The sequence below is a fragment of the Thamnophis sirtalis genome, unplaced genomic scaffold (genome assembly GCF_051295495.1).
Source record: "Thamnophis sirtalis isolate CommonGarterSnake01/CBP01778 unplaced genomic scaffold, rThaSir2_p1.2 scaffold_9, whole genome shotgun sequence".
Taxonomy (NCBI): domain Eukaryota; kingdom Metazoa; phylum Chordata; class Lepidosauria; order Squamata; family Natricidae; genus Thamnophis; species Thamnophis sirtalis.
Genome location: NW_028261389.1, coordinates 82,124,262 through 82,144,951, shown reverse-complemented (window position 1 = coordinate 82,144,951; position 20,690 = coordinate 82,124,262). Strand labels below are relative to the sequence as shown.

General features: G+C 41.2%; 1 protein-coding gene across 1 annotated transcript in view; it reads right to left on the bottom strand.

The window, feature by feature from the left end:
- Positions 1-20,690, bottom strand: part of SEMA3D (semaphorin 3D) — an 82,183-nt gene that overhangs the window by 3,798 nt on the left and 57,695 nt on the right. Inside the window, exons 12-16 of the mRNA XM_087722427.1 lie at positions 17,464-17,552; positions 15,417-15,458; positions 14,105-14,262; positions 13,313-13,377; positions 10,674-10,813 (exon numbers count right to left, since the gene is read on the bottom strand). Of these exons, the coding sequence (XP_087578553.1) occupies positions 10,674-10,813; positions 13,313-13,377; positions 14,105-14,262; positions 15,417-15,458; positions 17,464-17,552 (494 nt within the window). The remainder of the gene's footprint in view (positions 1-10,673; positions 10,814-13,312; positions 13,378-14,104; positions 14,263-15,416; positions 15,459-17,463; positions 17,553-20,690) is intronic.

Here is a 20,690-nt window from a genome sequence, read left to right as displayed (position 1 = left end):
ACAAATAACCACCGTTTGCATTACTTTTTTTTTAAAGTCCTTCGCTGCTGATGAAAAGGACAATGGAGGCCTGTGGCTTAAGACTATCGGACTGGTTCATGCGCACAGCCCAGTTCCAATCTGTGGCTCTGACCCATCATGGATGGCATCAATCATCCCTAGCAATTTATTCCACAGTGGCTAAATACAAGCCCACCAGAAGCCCATTTCTTCCTTCGTTGTGGCTCACCCCTTTATTGGGCAATATGGATCCCATGGTTGACGTCTGCATTTTGGTTTATCCTGAGCCTCTTTTACCTTTCAGCTTCCCTGAAAGGTAAAATTTTTATAAGTTTTAAAAGTTTTATAAGTCCCAGTTTTATAAGTGAGGAAGAAAATAATTTCCCTATTTATTTCTCTGTACTGTGCCCATTTTTGGGGGTATCTTTCCCCTGCTTATGGTTTCATGCCATTTTATTCCTTGTGCAACTCCCATTAAAAATATCTTTCCTCTTTGCTCATTCTGGATTGAATCAGATTACCCCAAAAAATGTCTTCCTCTTGGCTCAGAAGATTTCTTTCAATGCGGTGAAAATGACTTTAATTACTTTATTTAAAAACAAAAGAAAGATTAAGGATTTAAAATGGACATTTTTTTTCCTAACTGACAACTATTCCCATGGGGCAAACGTGTGTCTTTTTCTTTCATGTGTGTAGTTGAGACAACTTTCTCACTTTAACCTAACAGTTGGTTCAACAGTTTTCCCCAATACAGCTTTATATTCTCTCCTCCTCCGATGAGGGCAAAGGTACATTCCTTTTTCTGCACTGCCTCCGTCCCAGGATGTGAGAGATTTGCTAATGTGGCCAGAAATATCCTGTGGAAATACTCCTGGAGCTTGAGCCGAGGTGGCGCAGTGGTTAAATGTAGCACTGCAGGCTACTTCAGCTGACTGCAGTTCTGCAGTTCGGCTGTTCAAATCTCACCGGCTCAGGGTTGACTCAGCCTTCCATCCTTCCGAGGTGGGTAAAATGAGGACCCGGATTGTTGTTGGGGGCAATATACTGACTCTGTAAACCGCTTTGAGAGGGCTTTCATGCCCTATGAAGCGGTATATACGTCTAACTGCTATTGCTATTGCTATCTTCTTTTATTCCAGAGTAACCGTGGGAGGAAGCCCCATCCAGAAGCTCTTACGTTTCTGAAAGTAATCTTGGAACTGGACCAGCAGTGATGGTCAGCCAAAAAAAGGCTACCATGACATTCAAAATGGCTGCCCCCCAATTTCCCCTCCGTAGAGCAGATCTTAATATCTGATAATCTCATCTGTGGGACATGTTTGTGTTTTTCTCAAATGCTCCAACAGGTTGCTACATGCACTCCACACTCAGAAGTTTCCTAAGTCCTTCTGGCCACCGGTCACTGCCGATGAAAAACCAAGTGTGAGGTCTAGACTTGTCAGTCAGGATCTCCTGATTTTTGGGATCTCTGGGTCTTGGGACTTCCTGGCTCACAGTTCGTGCATTCAGCCATTGTATCCCAGGCAGGCTTTCTAAAAGACGTTTTCACTGAAGTGGGGATAAATCTGAAAGCATTCCCTGACGTGAGAAAGCCACACCATGTTCTTCTACTGCCACACTGAGGTCTGCAGAATGAAAAGCAGAAACGGTGGGAGATTGAGTTTGACCAAACAGCCTGTAGCAGGAACACTGGGAAGTCTGAGCAATGCGCTTATAATACAAAATACACTTTGTTAAAATATTAGTTTTCAAAAATTTCTTTAGCGGGGTAAGAAGAGGGATCAGATGAGCAAAGCAGAAGGGAAAATAGAACACTGCCCGCTTGGTCTGCGGGCCTTTCCAGCAAACCTCTGGAGGGACAGATTTACAAAGCGAGGAGGATGACTGAATTGAACGTATTCACAGAGGGCAGATCGGATGCTGCTCCTTTACGTGAAAAATATGTGGACACAATTCCCTCTTTCCCTCACCGTTCATTCTCTCTCTCTCTCACACTCACACATTCCCTGAAAACCGAATAACAAGGCAGATGCAAGCAACTGAACCACTGATTGCATCATACACTTTAATACAGATGTTTTAAGAAAGAGAGATTATGACCAAATACCAAGCGAGACATAACTAGCAGGGAAGACTTCAAGGTTTGGATTTTTCCTCCTTCCCATTTGTAATATGCTTTTGTACCGTGGAGTCCACACCTATAAAACTACCAGCACATGGCCATCAGGATCATCCAGTCCGTTAGCAAATTGGCAGAAATGAGGGGGCCCTTTTGGTGGTGACAAAGAAACTTTGAAGTTGGAACTGGAGATTTAGAGCCACTTTCCATCATAATGTGTCCTATTTCCTTTGAAGAAACATATGAGAGTTTAAGTCAAAGAGATGACTTTGTGAATGGGACATTCGTCATTTACTTGTGAAGCCCCCAATGAATGAGTTGCAGGAGGGGCTGCTTCAGATTGCCATTATATTGCTAAGGATATTTTAATAAACTCTATTATTTTATATTAATTATTTATGGTTTTCTTTTTTAAAAACTTTTTCTATGCTCCTCAAAGTCACTTAGCTGCTGAGCTGGACATCCATATCAATACATCGACTTTAAAAAAAAACACCAAATGGAATATTATATTTTAAGATATTTCTACTGCATTTTTAAATGTGTTGCTTCTGGGGAAAAATGAATGACAACTAGCCTTGGGCCATAACGAAAACTTATTCTAGAATAAACCTCTTTATTATCAGTTGGATAAACCACTTTAAAATAACCAGCTCATTTAAAAACTTCTTTTAAATTGAGGAGTTATACCTACTGCAGCTATTTTGCTGGAAAAGTTATATCTTTTTCCTCCCACCTTGAGGGTGATTTTATTTCTAAAGTGTTCATTGTGACCCAGGCATGCATTATCTTCTAGAGAACATTCCCCCCTTTCAGCCCAATCATTCCATTCAGAGAAAGAAAACACGCTGTGTTTTCATTGATTAACAGTCCTACAATTATTTGAATAAAACATATTTGACTGACAACTGCAAAGAAAAAACCATGAATGTCAAGATTAAGTAGAACTACGGTGTTATCTCAGCCAATATTTGCAAGTACTTAGCTAAGGAAAACAGATCCAGAGATATGGTGTGGAAGGGGAAGGTCTAAAGAAGAATCTGGAGGAGGTCAAGGGATGCCTTCTCTAAATCTGCAGTGGGAAGGCATTTGCTAAGCACCTGTAGGATGGAAAGTGAGAAACAGCTGACACAAGAACATAGGCCATCATCCATTGAACCTGGTATTCTTTTTTCTGCAGGGATTATTAGGTCCTCTTAATAATTAGGTCCTACAGGTGGCTCCAAACAGATTCTTCTGAATGGCTCACTTTCTAATTGGCCAGCACTTTTAATGGTTGCTCTTCTGCCTTTGACCATCATTCAGATCTGATCCTTCTTGATTCAGTATCAAAGCTCTTTTTAGACCCAATCAAGGGGTAGATCTCCAAGTATCAGTGATTTTGCTCAAATAACCACGCCGATTGAAAAGTTTAATTTTGACCTTCCATCCAATTATCTTGGAACTGAATCTCCCGATTGAACCCTTGAACACTTCTTATGAAAGAAAAACAGGCCAGATTAAGGTGGTAAAAACGGCTTTTTCACTACGATTATCTTTCAGCTTCCACTTCTGATTCTTTCTCCCTCGTTCTAAAACTAATACTTTCCAGATGGACTGAGCTTGTTATCATTAATTTTCTTTTGCAACATTAGCTGGGAATTGTGAGAATTGAGATTCATTCTGAGATAACAAGATGCCAGGATGGTCTGTTTATCATTGTAGTGACTTTTTTTTTTACTCCAGAACTTATTTTTCTCAAGTCACTGTGATAGAAATATTTCTAACTGATAAAGCAAATACAGCATCGATAAAGGTTATTGTGTTCTGTGTCCCTTATAAGGAAACCATGAGTTGTAATCAAATTTGAGGTTTTCAGAAATCCATCTCAAGAAAGGAGGGAACCTGGATTTAGTGTCTGACTGTCATCTATCATCTTCAATGACATGAAAAAAACGAGGCCTCCACCCCTATCCCATCTCGGAGAGCTGTTCAGTATTTCTGTCTTCCTTATTTCCTTTGGCATTTTTGCTTGTCCAGAAGTTTAGAATTCTTTCTTCCCTGTCCTCAGGCCTCTGGAGTTTCATAAACAGCAGGGATTTCATTTCTTGCTACCAGGTCTTCAATCTTTCATTCAGATGCTTAATTTATAACAGGTTTGGTGGAACTAGATATACTAAAAAAAAAAAAACTTTGATTAAATTCCAAACAGTGGGGAAAAAACTCCAAGGCACACAGACAAAGTCTACAAAGATGTAAACTAAACAAACATTGTGGGTAGTAGATAAGATTCAGGAATAACTGTGCAAAATTTTGAGGAGATGAAGCCTTAAAAAAGCCATTGCTCTCACCCAAAACCTTCACTGTTAGTGAAGTAAAACAGAGGTATTACTTACACCTCCCACGGTTCTAACTACAGCAAGAAGTCCTGTCTATGCCAAGAACGCCCTGCCAGTCTTCTGTCCGGCCAAAAGAAGCAGATGTTCAAAGGCTCCTCCAGTGGCAGAGATTCCTGGGGAGGAAGGCTTCCTTTCAGCCATCTAGCATTGAGTCAAACTGTGCTGTCTCTTTAGGAGAGAATTGCATCACTTCTGTGGCATATGCAGAGTCTCTCCAAAGCAAAGCCAAACCAACTTGTGCTGGCCCAGAAAGAGAGCTGCAGGAGGCCATTCACTCAGAGTATCTATATTTCATCCAGTTGTGGACTATTTTGAAGTCTGTATTATCTGTGCCTAATGAACACCGTGGTTTTGTTGAACTTGGCTCTAAAAAGTGAACATTGAAAGCTTAGAGTTCAGTTCTACACATGAGCCAATGTGGTAGCATGGTTAGTGTTGGATGAAGATGGGGAGAACCTAGGTCAAGGCCACCCTTAGCTATGGAAGCTCAGCTGGGAAACTTGGCCCAGGCACTTTAAGGTACTTATGATTGAGGACAATCTTCAGAACTTACGAAGGTGAAGATGCCCATTTTTTGAAACCAGAATTCTCCCCCGTGTAGCTGCAAGAGAAATTTTCTTTTACTAAACAAAAGATCTGGGAATGAAAGTATTTTGGGTGGAGGTCACGAGAATCACTATGGAGAAGAGTCAATTGTAACAGTGATGGATCAGCTTCCTACAAATTACAGAATCCTCGGGGAATATTCGACAGAGACAAGATAATGCATTAAATAACTCTCACCATTTCTGCTGAAATACTTCACTCTAACTGAAAAATGCCATACATTTTCAGTGAGACTTAATTATAGCTAACTGTATGTGAAAGGAGCTGCAGATCTCTCTCTCTCGCACTCCTACATACAGGACTGAATCCACTTCTAACTAAAGCTTGATCCCGTCAAAACCAATGAGAAAAAGTCACCCATGATCTGGAGCCTTCAATTCTGGTGAGGGACTCCCATCAATAGATCAGCTCTAAAAAAAATCCATTTCCTGGTCTCACCCAATCCTCTGTTTTGGCCACAATGATATCCTGATGTTTCATGTAGGTGGCCCGATTGACGGAGGATAACATCATGTCTTCTTGCCTTGAGAAATGCCTTGTGGTCTCTACTGGTGCTGACAGAAGCTGATCCTCTCTTGACTTTAAATTCCACTGGCGTCAATCAATCATCTTCATTTTCTTCATCTTCATAGCAAATGAGCTAGGGAGCCTTATATTTTCCGAGCTTGGCCTCATAATAATGACTGGGATATCCATTTAGAGCCATTCCTTCTTTCAATGCAAATCAAAGAACTATTCAAGGGGATTGCATATGAGGAAGAAAGTGTTAAGAGAGTGTTAAAAAAAGACAGAAAGAAACAGATCAAAAGTGCACTAAAGGCTGGCATCATCACTCGCCTTTGTGAATGGTTTATTCAGAAAATATTTCTCTCTTTCTAATCCCAGAACATGGAATCTCTTTGTCTCCCATTATTGGAAAAACATCAGGATTTCATTTATTGTCTAGCCATTATGTTCACTTTTTGGACAAATCTGAGAATTAGAATGTAATAGTTATTATCTCCTGCTTTTTTTGCGTTTTTCCTATGGAGCACAGAAAGAAATCAGACTATGAACTCCATTCTCTTATCTATTTTGAGGTAAAATGCTAAAAAGGTTATATTGTGTGGAAATGTCAAAACAGGATATACATGTTTCCCTTGTATTTTATTTTATGAATTTCATAAACTGATGAAGAAATGAGCCAGAATAAAATTATATATATATAAATATTTGTCCTAGGTCAAAATAACCCAAACAATAGATAAATATTTCCTTTCCTAATGACAATATAAATAGGCAACATTTGTACAGCAACTTATGTAACTTAAAAACATTGTTGATTTAGGACTCAAGAAAGCAAAATGTCCATACTCGACCTCAAATCTCATGCGGTAACTAATGATAACCTCAGTCTATTTAAATCATGGGGGGGGGGGATACAGAAATAATACTTATGCCACTTTGTGTTCCTTGGAGGAAAAGAGAAAATAGAATCTCAGGAAGCAATTAAGGAAGCCTGGAATGTAGTTTATTCCCACATTTTAAATGAAATATAGAAAGGTTTAGAAATGGGGAGTTGCCAAAGGCCGCCTGGGGAGCTGTTGGCAGGAATGACACCTGGATAAGGAAGTCCTTAATTTATAGCCTGAGCTTCCAAACCATTAAGAGATTTCCTTATTCTTCGCATTAAATCTTCTTATCACCATTAATTCGTAAGACAGTCTAGTTAACCAGGACTCAAATGTGGCTGGTGTTTTTAAGTCAGGGTATCTTTTACTCATTCTGGACATTTATCAAAACAGAGAACCAAAGGGAGGAAAAATATTTAGATTTGCTTTTGAATGAATCCCTTTTCTATTCATTATTTGTACAATCTAATTGCTAGTCTTCTTGCAAACCTTTTACCTGGGAGCTCAGCTGTTTCTATGCTTTGAGTACCTGCTGATGTTCCTTTTGCTTTGACTGTGGAGATTCTGAGCCATCCAGGAGACCCCAAAGCTGCTTTTCAAAAGGAAGCTGGTCTTTGGTCTTACCCTGAAGACGATTTGCTTCTCATCCAAGCAGCTTCTTCAGTTCTGATTGAGTCTCAGTGACTCAGTGCTAACAAGCAGATGACTGCAAGGAATATAAATCCTTCCATCCTCCACAATTCAGTTTCAAATGAAGAAGCTTCTTGGGTGAGAAATGAAAACATCTTCAATGAAAAACCAAGAAAGTCAATTGCCTTTTGGAAAAAGCACCCGTGGGACTCTAGGAAAAGTGCAGAGAAGAGCAACCAGGATGATTAGGGGACTGTACACTAAAACATACAATGAACAGTTACTGGAACTGAGCCTGGCCGGTCTAGCGAAGAGAAGGACCAGGGGAGACAGGATAGCAGTCTTCCAATATTTTAGGGGCAGCCACAGAGAGGAAGGAGTCAAGCTATTCTCCAAGGCACCTGAAGACCAGGGAAGAAATAATAGATGGAAAGTGAAAAAAGAGAGATTCAACCTGGAAATAAGGAGGAATTTTCTGACAGTGAGAACAATCAACCCATGGAACAGAAGTTGCCTTTGGAAGTTGTGGGAGCTTCATCACTGGAGGCTTTCAAGAAGAGATTGGACTGTATATGTCAGGTGTAGGGTCTCCTGCTCAGGCAGGGGGGGTGGACAAGGTCCCTTCCAACTCTGTTAATCTGTAATCATATTGATTTGAAATCTCATAAGTGCTTTTAATTGGGTTATTTTGTCCAAAGTCTGTAGAGATGCGCTTCGTTAACACAACTCATCTGTTGACCAGTTGTCATTATGTCTTCAACTACAGGGCTTGTTCCACTCATGGTGGTGATGATGCCGATGACTTATTACTTCTACGGAAGCATAATCCATATGGAAGTCTGACACAAGCAAAGTTATCTCTGCAAGTGTGCCTGTTTTCTTTCTGGTTGCATCCACCATGACCGGGAACCAATTCATGGGAGCGCTAATTACATGCTCTCCATATTCTAAAACAGTTTTTCTCAACCTTGGCGACTTTAAGTCCGGTGGACTTCAACTCTCAGAATCCCCCAGCCAGCAGAGCTGGCTGGGGAATTCTGGGAGTTGAAGTCCACCAGACTTAAAGTCGCCAAGGTTGAGAAACACTGTTCTAAAATATTCGGTGACCCCCAAATATTTAGGGGATCCTAAATAATACCATAATTCTGGGCTAGGAGATTTTATCACTTTTACAATTTTCCCGTGGCATTTCACTCACTCCTTATTCTTGCGAGATCCTTCTCTTTAATTTTGTCTGTTTCTGAGCCGTTTTCATAATTTTTTTCATCACCTCGAGAAAAATCTTTGAAGTTCGACAGAACAACAACTGACAGATATCAAATTGCACACTATGGAAACACCGTCTGACTCTCAGGAAACTTGATATCGGCTGGACGGACGGAGGGGAGGGGGGGGAAGAAGACTTAACTGATTACTGAGGAAACCACCCGAGGGAGAAAAAGTCATCAGAGAAGAATAAGGAAAAACAAGATTACACACGTTGCCACTTTAGGTGTAGAGGGCCTGTTTGTATAATTTCTATGAAAGTATACATTTTATTTTATTAATAAAATTTATACAGCGCCCATCTCATGGGAAGGGGCTCTGGGCAGGATATAACAATCCAATAAAACATTAAATAAAAAAACAATGGTTTTATATTTATGGCACACATGGCAGTTCGTTAAAGCTGAATCTTGGGGCAAATTGGACTTAATGTAATGAAATTAAGTAACTTAAGGTAACTTAAACTGCATCTAATATTTCTTAAAAGGGGCAAACGGCCTTTCCCAAGAACTGAGCCGAAGTTGGTTCCCATTGCAATTCACTGCAGAAAGGAACTTTAGGATGATGAAATAATTGGATGGGGGCCCTAGAGATCTTCATGAGCGACTGATGTTAGGCTGATACCCTCCTTCCTTTCTCCCCCCTCTCCTCCTCCTCCTCCTCCTCCTCCTCCTCTTCCTCCTCCTCCTCCTCCGTGACTTTGGTGCAAGCAAGAGAACAGCCTCAAAACCAGGAGACAAAACTGCTCCTTGGCTTGAATATCTCTGAAATAAAAGTGGCTCCTTCTCACCGCAGGGACATGTCCTACACACACACACACACACACACACACACACACACACACACACACACACAAATGAATGACATACCGGATCACCGGAGATCCTGTTTACTTCCACGCCCAGCTCTGCCTGGAAATGACCATCCAAAACCTGACCTTAGGGGCGAAGGGGCGGAAAGACCCTGCAGGGCCAAAGGGCCAATCTGGAAGCTGCCCTCTCCTTCCTCTTAGGAAAGCAGGTTTTGCCCCCTGATGAGACACTCCGAGCCCTTTCTGGAGGGAGGCACGGAAGGCCTGGGAAAAGGTTTCCGGGCTGGAATTCCAGGAACGACATCGTGTCACTTGCAAAATGTGATTCACCCGGCGTTACCCAACAGTGCTGGGATCGAGGCTGGGAGTAAGAGGCAAGCGGAAAAGCTACACTCCCTACTCTTTCGGAGGAAAGGGAGAAGTTGAAAAGAAGCACAGAGAAAAGTTTAATAAAATGAAGGATGTTTGGCTGTGTGGCCAACTTATTTCTGACCAAATAAGCAACATCTGTCTTATCTATCCATCCATCCATCCACCCATCCATTCATCTATTATCTACCCATCCATCATCCATCCATCCATATCTATCATCTATCTATCTATCTATCTATCTATCTATCTATCTATCTATCTATCTATCTATCTATCTATCTATCTATCTATCTATCTATCTATCTATCTACCTATCATCTATCATCTATCATCTATCTATCTATCTATCTATCTATCTATCTATCTATCTATCTATCTATCTATCATCTATCTATCTATCTATCTATCTATCTATCTATCTATCTATCTATCTATCTATCTATCCTATCTATCCATCCTTCCATCCATCCATCCATCCATCCATCCATCCATCATGTATTATCTACTCATCCATCATCCATCCATATCTATCTATCTATCTATCTATCTATCTATCTATCTATCTATCTATCTATCTATCTAATCATCTATCTATCATTCACCCATCCATTCATCCATTATCTACCCATCCATTATTCATCCATATGTATGTATATATGTATATATATATGTATGTATGTATGTATGTATGTATCCATCCATCCATCCATCCATCCATCCATCCATCCATCCATCCATCCACCCACTCATGTATTATCTACCCATCCATCATTCATCCACATCTATCTATCTATCTATCTATCTATCTATCTATCTATCTATCTATCTATCTATCTATCTATCTATCTATCTATCTATCTATCTATCTATCTATCATCCACCTATCCATTCATCCATTATCTATCCATCCATTATTCATCCATACATGCCTGTCTGTCTGTCTGTCTCTATCTCTATCTCTATCTCTATCTCTATCTCTATAACTACCTATTTCATGGGCTAAATCAGTTATGCTGAATCTAATACTGATAAAGTCTATCATCCCCAGTTTTTTGACCAATGAACATGCAGTTTTCCTCTGAAGGGAAAGGCAGCCTCACCTCTTCCCGGGACTCTTCTCCAGAACGCTGAATGAACCACCTGATGGAAGCTTGCTGGGACTTTGGGACACATTCCAGAAACGTTGAGTTGAATTCAATGCCGAAAATCACCTTTTCTTCCACGGTTTCAAGACTAAGGCCTGAAAAGCAAACACGGGAGAGGGGATTAACCCTGCCCTGATGCCTTTAAGAGCGAGGGAAACACGGCTGATGTGGAGCAGATGGCAGAACAGCGCATAAGCTGCTAAATAAAGCAAATGGTGCAGAATGGCACGCAAACATTCAAATTAATGTAAGCCATTTCTAACAATGCCCCTCATCTCTGACTTGGTCACTTCCTGTGGCCTCCCTCACTGGGAAAGAAGGATGCCATGGATGTTCTTCTGTTCAGGAATTGCTTTCAATGAGGCTTAAGACAAGGACATCAACGTCACCCTCCCAAGTCTTTAATTCATTCTTCCTGGAATCAGAACCCAATTATTATTTCATTATTATATTTTCCAATTCATGAAATGCACATCACCATGATAGCACTTAGCCATAGCACTTAGACTTATATTCCACTTCCCTGTGCTTTCACAGCCCTCTCTAAGCGGTTTACAGAGTCAGCCTCTTGCCCCCAACAATCTGGGTCCTCATTTTACCCACTTCAGAAGGACGGGAGGCTAAGTCAACCTGGAGCCAGTAAGAATCGATCTGTCAAACTGCTGGCAGTTGGTGATCAGCAGTAGCCGCCTGCAGTACTGCACTCTAACCACTGCGCCACCGTGGCTCATGATGACCCCCATACAAAAATTAATGCACTGGCCAAAAAGTATGAGAAAATTAATTGTTCTGGGAAAGAAGAATAGCAATAGCAATAGCAGTTAGACTTATATACCGCTTCATAGGGCTTTCAGCCCTCTCTAAGCGGTTTACAGAGTCAGCATATTGCCCCCAACAACAATCCAGGTCCTCATTTCACCCACCTCGGAAGAATGGAAGGCTGAGTCAACCCTGAGCCGGTGAGATTAGAACAGCCGAACTGCAGAACTGCAGTCAGCTGAAGTAACCTGCAGTGCTGCATTTAACCACTGTGCCACCTCGGCTCTCAAGACATTAGAGAGAGAAAAAAGGGAATTCATGGAAAGACCTTTTGAGTTATAGAGTAACCTTTAATCGATTGGCTCTTCTGAGCATTCAAAAGTACTGGAATAATTCTGCTATGAAGATATCTACATGATTTTGGGAACAATTTGAACAGTCTGAATATTTTCAAGGACAGGATAGAAACAATGGGCACAATTCACTTTTGTAGTATGGGGAAACTAAACTGAAGTTCGGTGCAACAGGAAACTTTAAAAAAAGAAATTGTCCTGTATTTTTCCCTAGCTCACATGCTGGAAATCCATTTTTTCCCCAAGATTTATTTTGTGTCGTCTCCATCAGCCTCCGTCCCTGCTTCCTTGCGAGACAAATAAAATCTGTTCCTTCCGGAAATTTCATTTTGACATCTTCGATGGGGCAGCTCTTCTCCCCCCCCCCCACAACAGAACAAAGTCAGAGAAACTCTCGTTTGCTTTAATGCTGACCGCACTCCATCCCTGGCTGCACACGGCTTTTGAATCACACACGCAACAGGATTAATATGAAAAGAACTGTGCGGTAATTGAAACCCTGAATTAGATACTCATTTCTTTTAAGGAAAAAATACTGTTTTGCTTCAGTGGTTTCACCCCCCCCTCCCCCAAACTCCTCTAAGAAAGGAAAATAAATATTCTGAACTGAACATTTTAAATGTTATGTTATGTTGTTACAGAAATCTCAGCCTAACCACAAGGCTGACTCTAGATAATGCCCAGAGCCAGAACCTGTTCCCAGGGAGCCGGCCCGTCTGGAAGGAGCATCAGCTGCGAGATTTCTGGGAGACAGTAAGCTCTTGTTGAGGAGGAGATGGCTCAATTAGCAGGGAAGAATGAGAAGGAATCCTGGATTGCTGGCTAATTGGAACTAAGATTGCACACTTCGATCCAAGAGTCGCTGTGCGAAATTAAGTAAGAAAATGTAAGAAGTGTATTTGATGATTTTGCTTCAGGAAACTCTCCTCATTTGGCTCCCTCACCACAAGTCTTCCCGCATTCTTGTAGACACAATATTTTCCCATTTGGGTTCCAGAAGGACTTTTTTCCCACCTCTTGATGGCTGCTGCTGATAGCTAAAGAGTAAGTTCCAATATTCAGAAAGCGTAACGGTACACCAGCCACCTTTGGTTATGGAATACGGGCGCCAATTTGTACACTTAAGCTTATGCCCAGGAGGCAAATGTCTTGTGTATCTGATCACACTCGGCCAATAAAGAAGTTCTGTTCTGTTCTGTTCTACTCTATTCAATCCTGGCTACAAATATTCTTCTTTATGCAACTGTATTCTTCGGAATGGACAACCTCATTAGCTCATCACCGAATAACAAGAGTCAAGAATACAATTCTCAGCATCCAGAAGAGACCGAGGCATCCCGCTGAGACAGAAAGGAAGACCCTGAGTTTTTAAAACAAAACAACCAAAAAACAGCCACCACTTTTGGTTGGATTAATGAAGGTTGCCATCTTCTCAACTGAAGCGAGAGATGTTGGAAACAAGAACATCAACCCAATACTTACTGTCTTCAACATCCCAGCACTGGGTAATCGGGTCTCCGTATTTCACATCTTGCCTCCTTGCACGCCTAGAAAATGAACAAGTAAGTTCCTTATGAACAAATCACTGCTCAAATGCATTTAAGATGGAATTCTCATGTTCCTGCTTGGTATGTACGTTATATTTCAGGAAGACAATTCATGGACTGAACCAAAGTATGGAGGTCCATTGGCTGTGCATGCTGAGGAAGGGTCTAAGATGCAAAGAAATGACCCTGAAGAAGAAGATTATAAAGCACTTGGTACTTTAAGAAGATCTTTCAACTCGTCCCCGTTCCAACTTTCTTGTCTCTTCAATCCCAGGATTTCTTTCAAGCAAAGAAAGAGTTGCCAAGAGATCTTGCCATGGAACCTGAGACTACATCAAATAAGGGATCAAAAATGACCCTTTCTATCTAATTGCTAAGGGGTCAGGTTTCCGAAAGGTGCCCTAATTAATTCATGAGCCCGAAGCCAAGTTTCAAAAGAAATCTAGTCATTTATTAGGAACTCCATTTCGGCAACGCCCCATTGCAGTCACATCTGATCTCATTTTAATTATGGCTTTTGTTGACATAATGTTTCAGAGAGATTTTATTCCAATGTGAATAGGCAACCAAGGACCCTGTAGAGAACCTAGTAGGGAAAATGATGGAAGACATCAATGGAGAAAGAGGGAAGGGGGATCCTAATATGCTCCTCGGGAAATGGGCTTCATCCTGACTCTGGTTCAAGGAACAAGCCGTCATTGGCAGTTCAGAAGGGCAGGTACCTTACCTTTTGGAGGTTGGGGTGTATCTGGAGCAGGAATTTCCATCCCAAGCACAATAGGGGTCTCTGGCAAGGCAGCAGTCAGCACACGCCTTCCCATACGTGTGACATCTGTGCAAGGAAAGCTGAGCTAGCCCATCTCTGGAACCAATGTACAATTGTTGCTACAAATCAGACAAGGCAAACAAATGAGAAACAACTTGATTTATAGCATTAAAGTACTTTTAAAAAAATCTGCTATTGTAGAAACATGTCCACCAATATTACGGTTTATAGAGCAGGGAACAGAATCCATGAAGTGGCCTCTTTCCACATAGTTAAATCAATTTGCTTTAACTGGGTTCATTGGCTCACAATACACAATATTTTCTGCAACGATTTTGTTATAAAGATAAGCAGAAAACCGTGGTATTTTTCCCCCAGAGACTTTAAAGACTTTCTTAAACAGTGAACTTAAACAGTTCACCTGTTTAACATCATGGCATCACTTCCAATTATTTAGATTTGGCCTCAAGTCTGTTTGAAAATGCAGGACCAATAACACAGTAAAAAAATACAACACTGACAGAAATCTAAAGGAGCTGCAAACAGAGACACAAACTGATTAAGTAGCAAACTCCAGACTTCTCTATCTTCTAATTAATGAACCTGAGTTTCTAAAAGGGTTGAGATTATCCAAGCTTTTCATGGCTCTTCAAGTGTTGAAATTGAAAGTGTATGGATTTCAACTCCCAGCATGCTGGCTGGAGAATTCTGGGAGTTGAAGTCCATCCATCGTAAAGTGGCTAAAGTTAAGAAACCCTGATTTAAATGTTGATAAAGGTACGAAGTTCCCTGTAATCTTGGCAAATGACCAAGTCTAGAGAGATAAAAACAATTGCTCCAATTGAAGATGGAACCCTAAATTTGTTTATGATAGCATAAATCCTGCTGAAGCCACTAAGACTAACTTCTGAGCGCACATGATTGGATTGGCATAATACAGTTACTGATGTATCAATGTGACAAATAGGTTCTGCATAAAAGCTGTCATCGAGGAAGAATCAAAGTAATAGGTATGCATGCAACATCTTCTTTATTGCTTCTCTCTTTTGCTGTTTTTCTGTTAATATGCAATGAACGTAGAGTGTTCATGTGGAATGTGGCAATGGATTTCAAATCAAAAGGAGTAATTTTGGCAGAAAGGACCAGAAAGGACCAGAAAGGGTAAGATAGGGGGAGGGGGGGAACCCTGAGCAAATATTAAATCATAAAATATTAAGACATGGACTTTAAAAAAGCCACTTATCAAGGGTTAAAATTACTACTTGTGAATTACCTGCTTTGGAGACATTTCCATAGTCAAGATAGGTGATGGGTGCTGCAAAGCAAATAAAAAAACGACAGTGAAGACAAGGTCAACATCGCTTGCCTTCATCGAGAGGAAAAGATGTTATCAGGGAGTGATATATTTCTCACATCACCCAAAAAAAACCAGTTTGCATCAAAGCCTTTTTGAGAAATCCATTATCTTTGGGGTCTAACTTGGAATATCAGAATGGAATTCCAGGCTCATATAATCTGTGCAAATGAAGGTGATTTGATGGGGGGGGGGGGGAAACGCCCCAGTGCAGTCTTGAGTTTTTGAAGTTGCTTCCTGGATTTGATTTTGCCAAAGAACTCTTCCCGAGAGATTTCAGGAAGAACGTATTAATTGCTTCCATTCGAATTGAACCATCTCTGGGTGGTCAAATAAATCTTTTGGTGGAAGCAAGCAACGTGGGCTACAATATTCCTTGAGTGAGGAAAGCCCTCGCTGCTGTCAATCACGAGGTTCTTGGAAATACCTACATCAAACTAAATAACCCTCAGATGGGTTAATAAAAATATACAGAGCCTACGGTGATTTTCCCCTTCTAATTTTTGTCTGTAAGGGGGGGAAAAAGGAAAAGAAACGAAGTGCATAGGGTAGAAGAAGAACATCTGCTGAGCTAATATCTCTCTTTGGTATTAAATCCGATACTACAAATATGCAACAAATTGGTACATGCTTAATCATTCCAGATTACTTGGCAGCTGATTGGCGATTCTTGATTTTTTTCCCCAACTTGATGTAGTTGTAATTGGTGTCTCTGGCAGCCAAAAGATGATATGGGAAGGAGGCTTAAAACAAGAATCATCACATCTACTTAACGTCACAAAAAAGCACACAGGGAGATTAATTTCTTTTTTTTAAAAAAAGTTTTTTTCCCTGTGAAATGATCATTTTTGCAATATCTGAACACCCTGAAGGTGTTCATGAAGACAACCAGCGTGCTTGCCTGGAAGAAGACTGGATTCTGAGGGGTGGCACCGCTAATGCGTGCGAACCAAACCCCGGAAAAGCTCATTACATCACCGCTATTGGCAGGAGACCTGCTTAATCAGCAGCCTGGAGAAAATGACGTGATTTGGAACAGGGACGCAGCACCCCAGGAAGGTGATAAGGAGGCTTTTCCTACCCTTGAAATTGACTGCAGACTTTGACTCCACCAGGGCTGATCTCCAATTTCACCCTTTTTCTCCCTCTCCGTACACAAAAAAGCCAACACCCTGTTTAGGTTGCTGTTATTGAAGTCTTTCCTCTGGGCCCAAATCTTTCTTAGCTGCCCAGAGTCATTGGATGGCAAATAAATGTCATAATTTGAATTTGAATTTACTTTATTTGTATGCCGCCCTTTTCCCTGAAGGGACTCAGGGCGGCTCACAATTCAAGGGAGGGGAAAACAACAAAAATTACAAAATATAAAGACATACACAGTTAAGAAACACAACAATCATACCATTCGGAGTGGGGCTGCAGGTCTTTAGTCCCAGGCCTGTCGGAACAGCCAGGTTTTGAGGGCTTTGCGGAAGGCCTGGAGGGTGGTGAGGGTCCGAATCTCCACGGGGAGTTCGTTCCAGAGGGTCGGAGCAGCCACAGAGAAGGCCCTCCTCCGGGTAGTCGCCAATCGGCACTGGCCGGCGGATGGAATTCGGAGGAGGCCTAATCTGTGGGATCTTATTGGTCTAGTGGAGGTAATTGGCAGCAGGCGGTCTCTCAAGTACCCAGGTCCAATACCATGAAGGGCTTTATAAGTGACAACTAGCGCCTTGAAGTGTATCCAGAGACCAATAGGCAGCCAGTGCAGCTCGCGGAGGATAGGTGTTACGTGGGTGAATCGAGGTGCACCCACGATCGCTCGCACGGCTGCATTCTGGACAAGCTGAAGTCGCCGAATACTCTTCAAGGGCAGCCCCATGTAGAGCACATTGCAGTACTATTATTATAATAAAATAAAAAGCAAATATCTGACTACCTATTTACAATCCTTTGTAAAAAAATAGTTTGCTTTTGGGAGGCTTACCTTGAATACTTGCAGTTCTTCCAGAATCACCTCTTCCATGTCCCATTTTTCCTTGGTGATGCTCAAAACTTTCAGCACAGTTCCGGTATCTGAAAAGGAAAAGATTCTGCTGAAAAAATAAATCTATCATGATGTTTCCCACTCCAGAAACTCTTCTCTTGTCAGCACTTTCCTGTAAACAAATCAAAGTTAAATTAAATTTGAAAACAGAAGAAAGTAAGCGGCGAAATTAAGCTACATTAGACAGTGTGTTATCCTTGTTTTTTAAAAAATCTTTTTTCATGGATGGAACTTTTGCAAATGTTTCCTATTTTTTAAACTGAATGGATTAGTTTTTCTTCTTCTACTTTTATTTCTTTTTATATACCAATGGATGAAGAATTTTTTCCTTTATTTTTACAATGCTGGTTTTTTACAATGGATGGTTTTTTAAAATTTAGAACATGTTATAAAGATGCAATTTTATTGTAGCATGTTGGGGGACGTTAATGGAATGCCATTATGTGGTTTTGCTCTAAATTGGAATGTTTCATATAAAAGGATGTAAAAACAATTACAGTCAAACGAAGTTCAGAGGTATGATGAAAGCAATGTATATGAATACTGCATACTTGATTTAAAAATATGTGATTCGGTATGAATTGTAGGTGATGACTGTGGAAGGGACGCACGGAAGTTTTTGTAACCAACCGTCACATTTTCTACAATTTGTGATGGAAGATGGTTTTGTGTTTTTTTTGTTTTTGTCTGTTTGTGTTCATTTAAAAAAAAAATCTTCAAAAAAAAAGACCAGGTGACATAGGTGACCATATAAGTTATTTAAATGAATAAAGTATAAGACATTTTAATCATGGCTGAACTCTAAACAAGTCACGTTTCTGAGCCAGTCTCCAGGTGGCCTCATGGACAATATAACAGTTGTATGCTGTTCATTTCTTCAAACTCCATCCATCCTTCTTTTTCTTGGGCCGTATCTGTCATCGGGCGTTGGCGATCATGTTGGTGATCCTATAATTATCAACAGCCCATCCATCTATCTATCTATCCATCCATCCATCCATCCATCCATCCATCCATCCATCCATCATATCCATCCAGGGAGAGGAAGAGATGCTGCCTAGGGAGGGAGCAGAGAAAAGGGCGGAGAGCCCACAGAGGCTTAACAGGCAAAGAAAGAAAGTTAGGAAGGACCCAGACTAACATATCAGACTATGAAAAGTGACGGTGGGAGACTGGTATTCTCAGACTTGCAAGATTCTGCTAATGTAGCCTGACAATAAAGTAGAATTAGACCACCTGGCGACGTTTCCTGTCTGGTTTAACTGGGAGGGCTGGCATTTTATTACCGTCCTATTCTCCTACATATGGAAGAAATTAATAAATGATCACAAATTCTCCCCTCAAATGCTACGTAATGTTGTGTAGAAGGATGACTGCAAAGCAAACTTTTCATGTGCTGCCTTCAGAGCTCAAGCCGTTTCCCACCCTGGACAATGCCTTTCCGCATGGACTAAGCCCTAGAAACTTTTCCTGATCATTCAAAAATGGTTCCCATGCACCCCAAAAGCCCCCCAGGTACATTGTGAGTGGATTATGCAAATGAGCCACAAGCAACAACAAGGCCAACTCTACCCCCCCCTCCGGCAATCAATTGTGAATTATTTCCTATATTTTCCCCTGGCCTGAACCGTGTCTGCTGCCTGGATCTTTTCATATGGCAGTGATTGAACAAACAAAGGATCCTGAAATTAAAATAACCGAAGAGCAAAGTTGAAGGAAAGAAGCATCTTTGAACTTAACTGCAGACGCTGCTTCAACCTTCTCCTTTGATTACGCTGACTGCCCCATATGCTAATTTCACTAAATTTAAACCTCATGATGAAGGTAATTATACCGTTAGTATTAATCTTTGTTAAGAGGAGAATGATTGAGAGATAAATAGTTTCCAGTAAACTGACCACATTCAATTTCCTACTTTGGTCAAATTCCTCCCAACGTGCTAAAATGTCATGCAGTATCGCTTAATCTGAAGGAGGGGAAGACGGCTCTTCTAGGAGGAAACCAAATCTTGAAGGTTGAAAAAATAAAGCTGCGTCTGGTCTATTTACCACATTTTGGAGGTGGAAGGAATGTTTAGTTACGTACAGCCTGAAGAAGACTGAATAGGAGCTCTTGAAACATGCCATGCTGGGAGAAAGGTGGAAGGTCCCAAATGTGAATTGAGGCCTACAATGCAGCTCTAAAATTAAGCTCAATTCCTGATGCTACACGGTGTGGTGGCTTTGCAAGAGATTGCTGTATTTTGAGGAGCAGAGTGACGCCTCTTGACTTCTCCTTCATATTATGAAGATTCTAGAGGTGTAGAGTTAATTCTGGGTTCTGACAACGTTTAACCTGCTTGTCCCAAAGGTGCTTTTTCAAGAGGCAACTGGACTTTCTGGTTTTTCTCTGAAGACCTTCCACTTCTCATCCAAGAAGTTTCTTCAGCTCTTTGAGCTGAGCTTCTTCAGAGCTGAAGAAGCATCTTGGGTGACAAGGGAAACGTCTTAAATGAGAAACGAAGAAGGTCCGGTTGCCTCTTGAAAAGCCACCTTTGGGACAACCATGACCTGGATGGCTGAGAATCCCCCATAGATGTTTAACTTGCTTGCTTTTCACTCTTTGTTTGATACGTAAAGAAAAGGGAAGAATCTTCACACAGCTGTTAAGAGGACTTCAAGATTATGCAAAGAAACAAGCAGCCACCCTCACACTCTGGAGTGGTGCACAGCTACTCCACTGAAGTATCCAGTGCACAAATTACAAAACCTGACCTGGTTTTTCCAAGTTCTCGAATGACTCCGGCCACCCAGACAGAAGGCCGATTTTCCTCTTCTGCTCCCCCAAAGGAGGCTTCCTTTTCACTAGGCAGCCAGAGGATGTGAGCCTCCGCCCTGTGCTTGATGACTGCCAGGGAACCCTTCCTAAAACCCAGCAGAGTCTGAGGCTGGAACCAGGAGGGGCTCCCCCCCCCCCGGCCATTGCTGAACCACACAGGAGAAAACAAACTCCTAAAACTCCATAACATCCTGATAGTGCATAACATAACATCCTGAGATGTGCCCTACCAATGACGCCCAGGATTTGACCATATATAGACTGAGCAGTAGATTAGAAATTGTACTTTTACAGGCTGTTTTTACTCACATGCTATTGCTCCTCCTGCCTTTGTCCTATCTCAAAAAAAG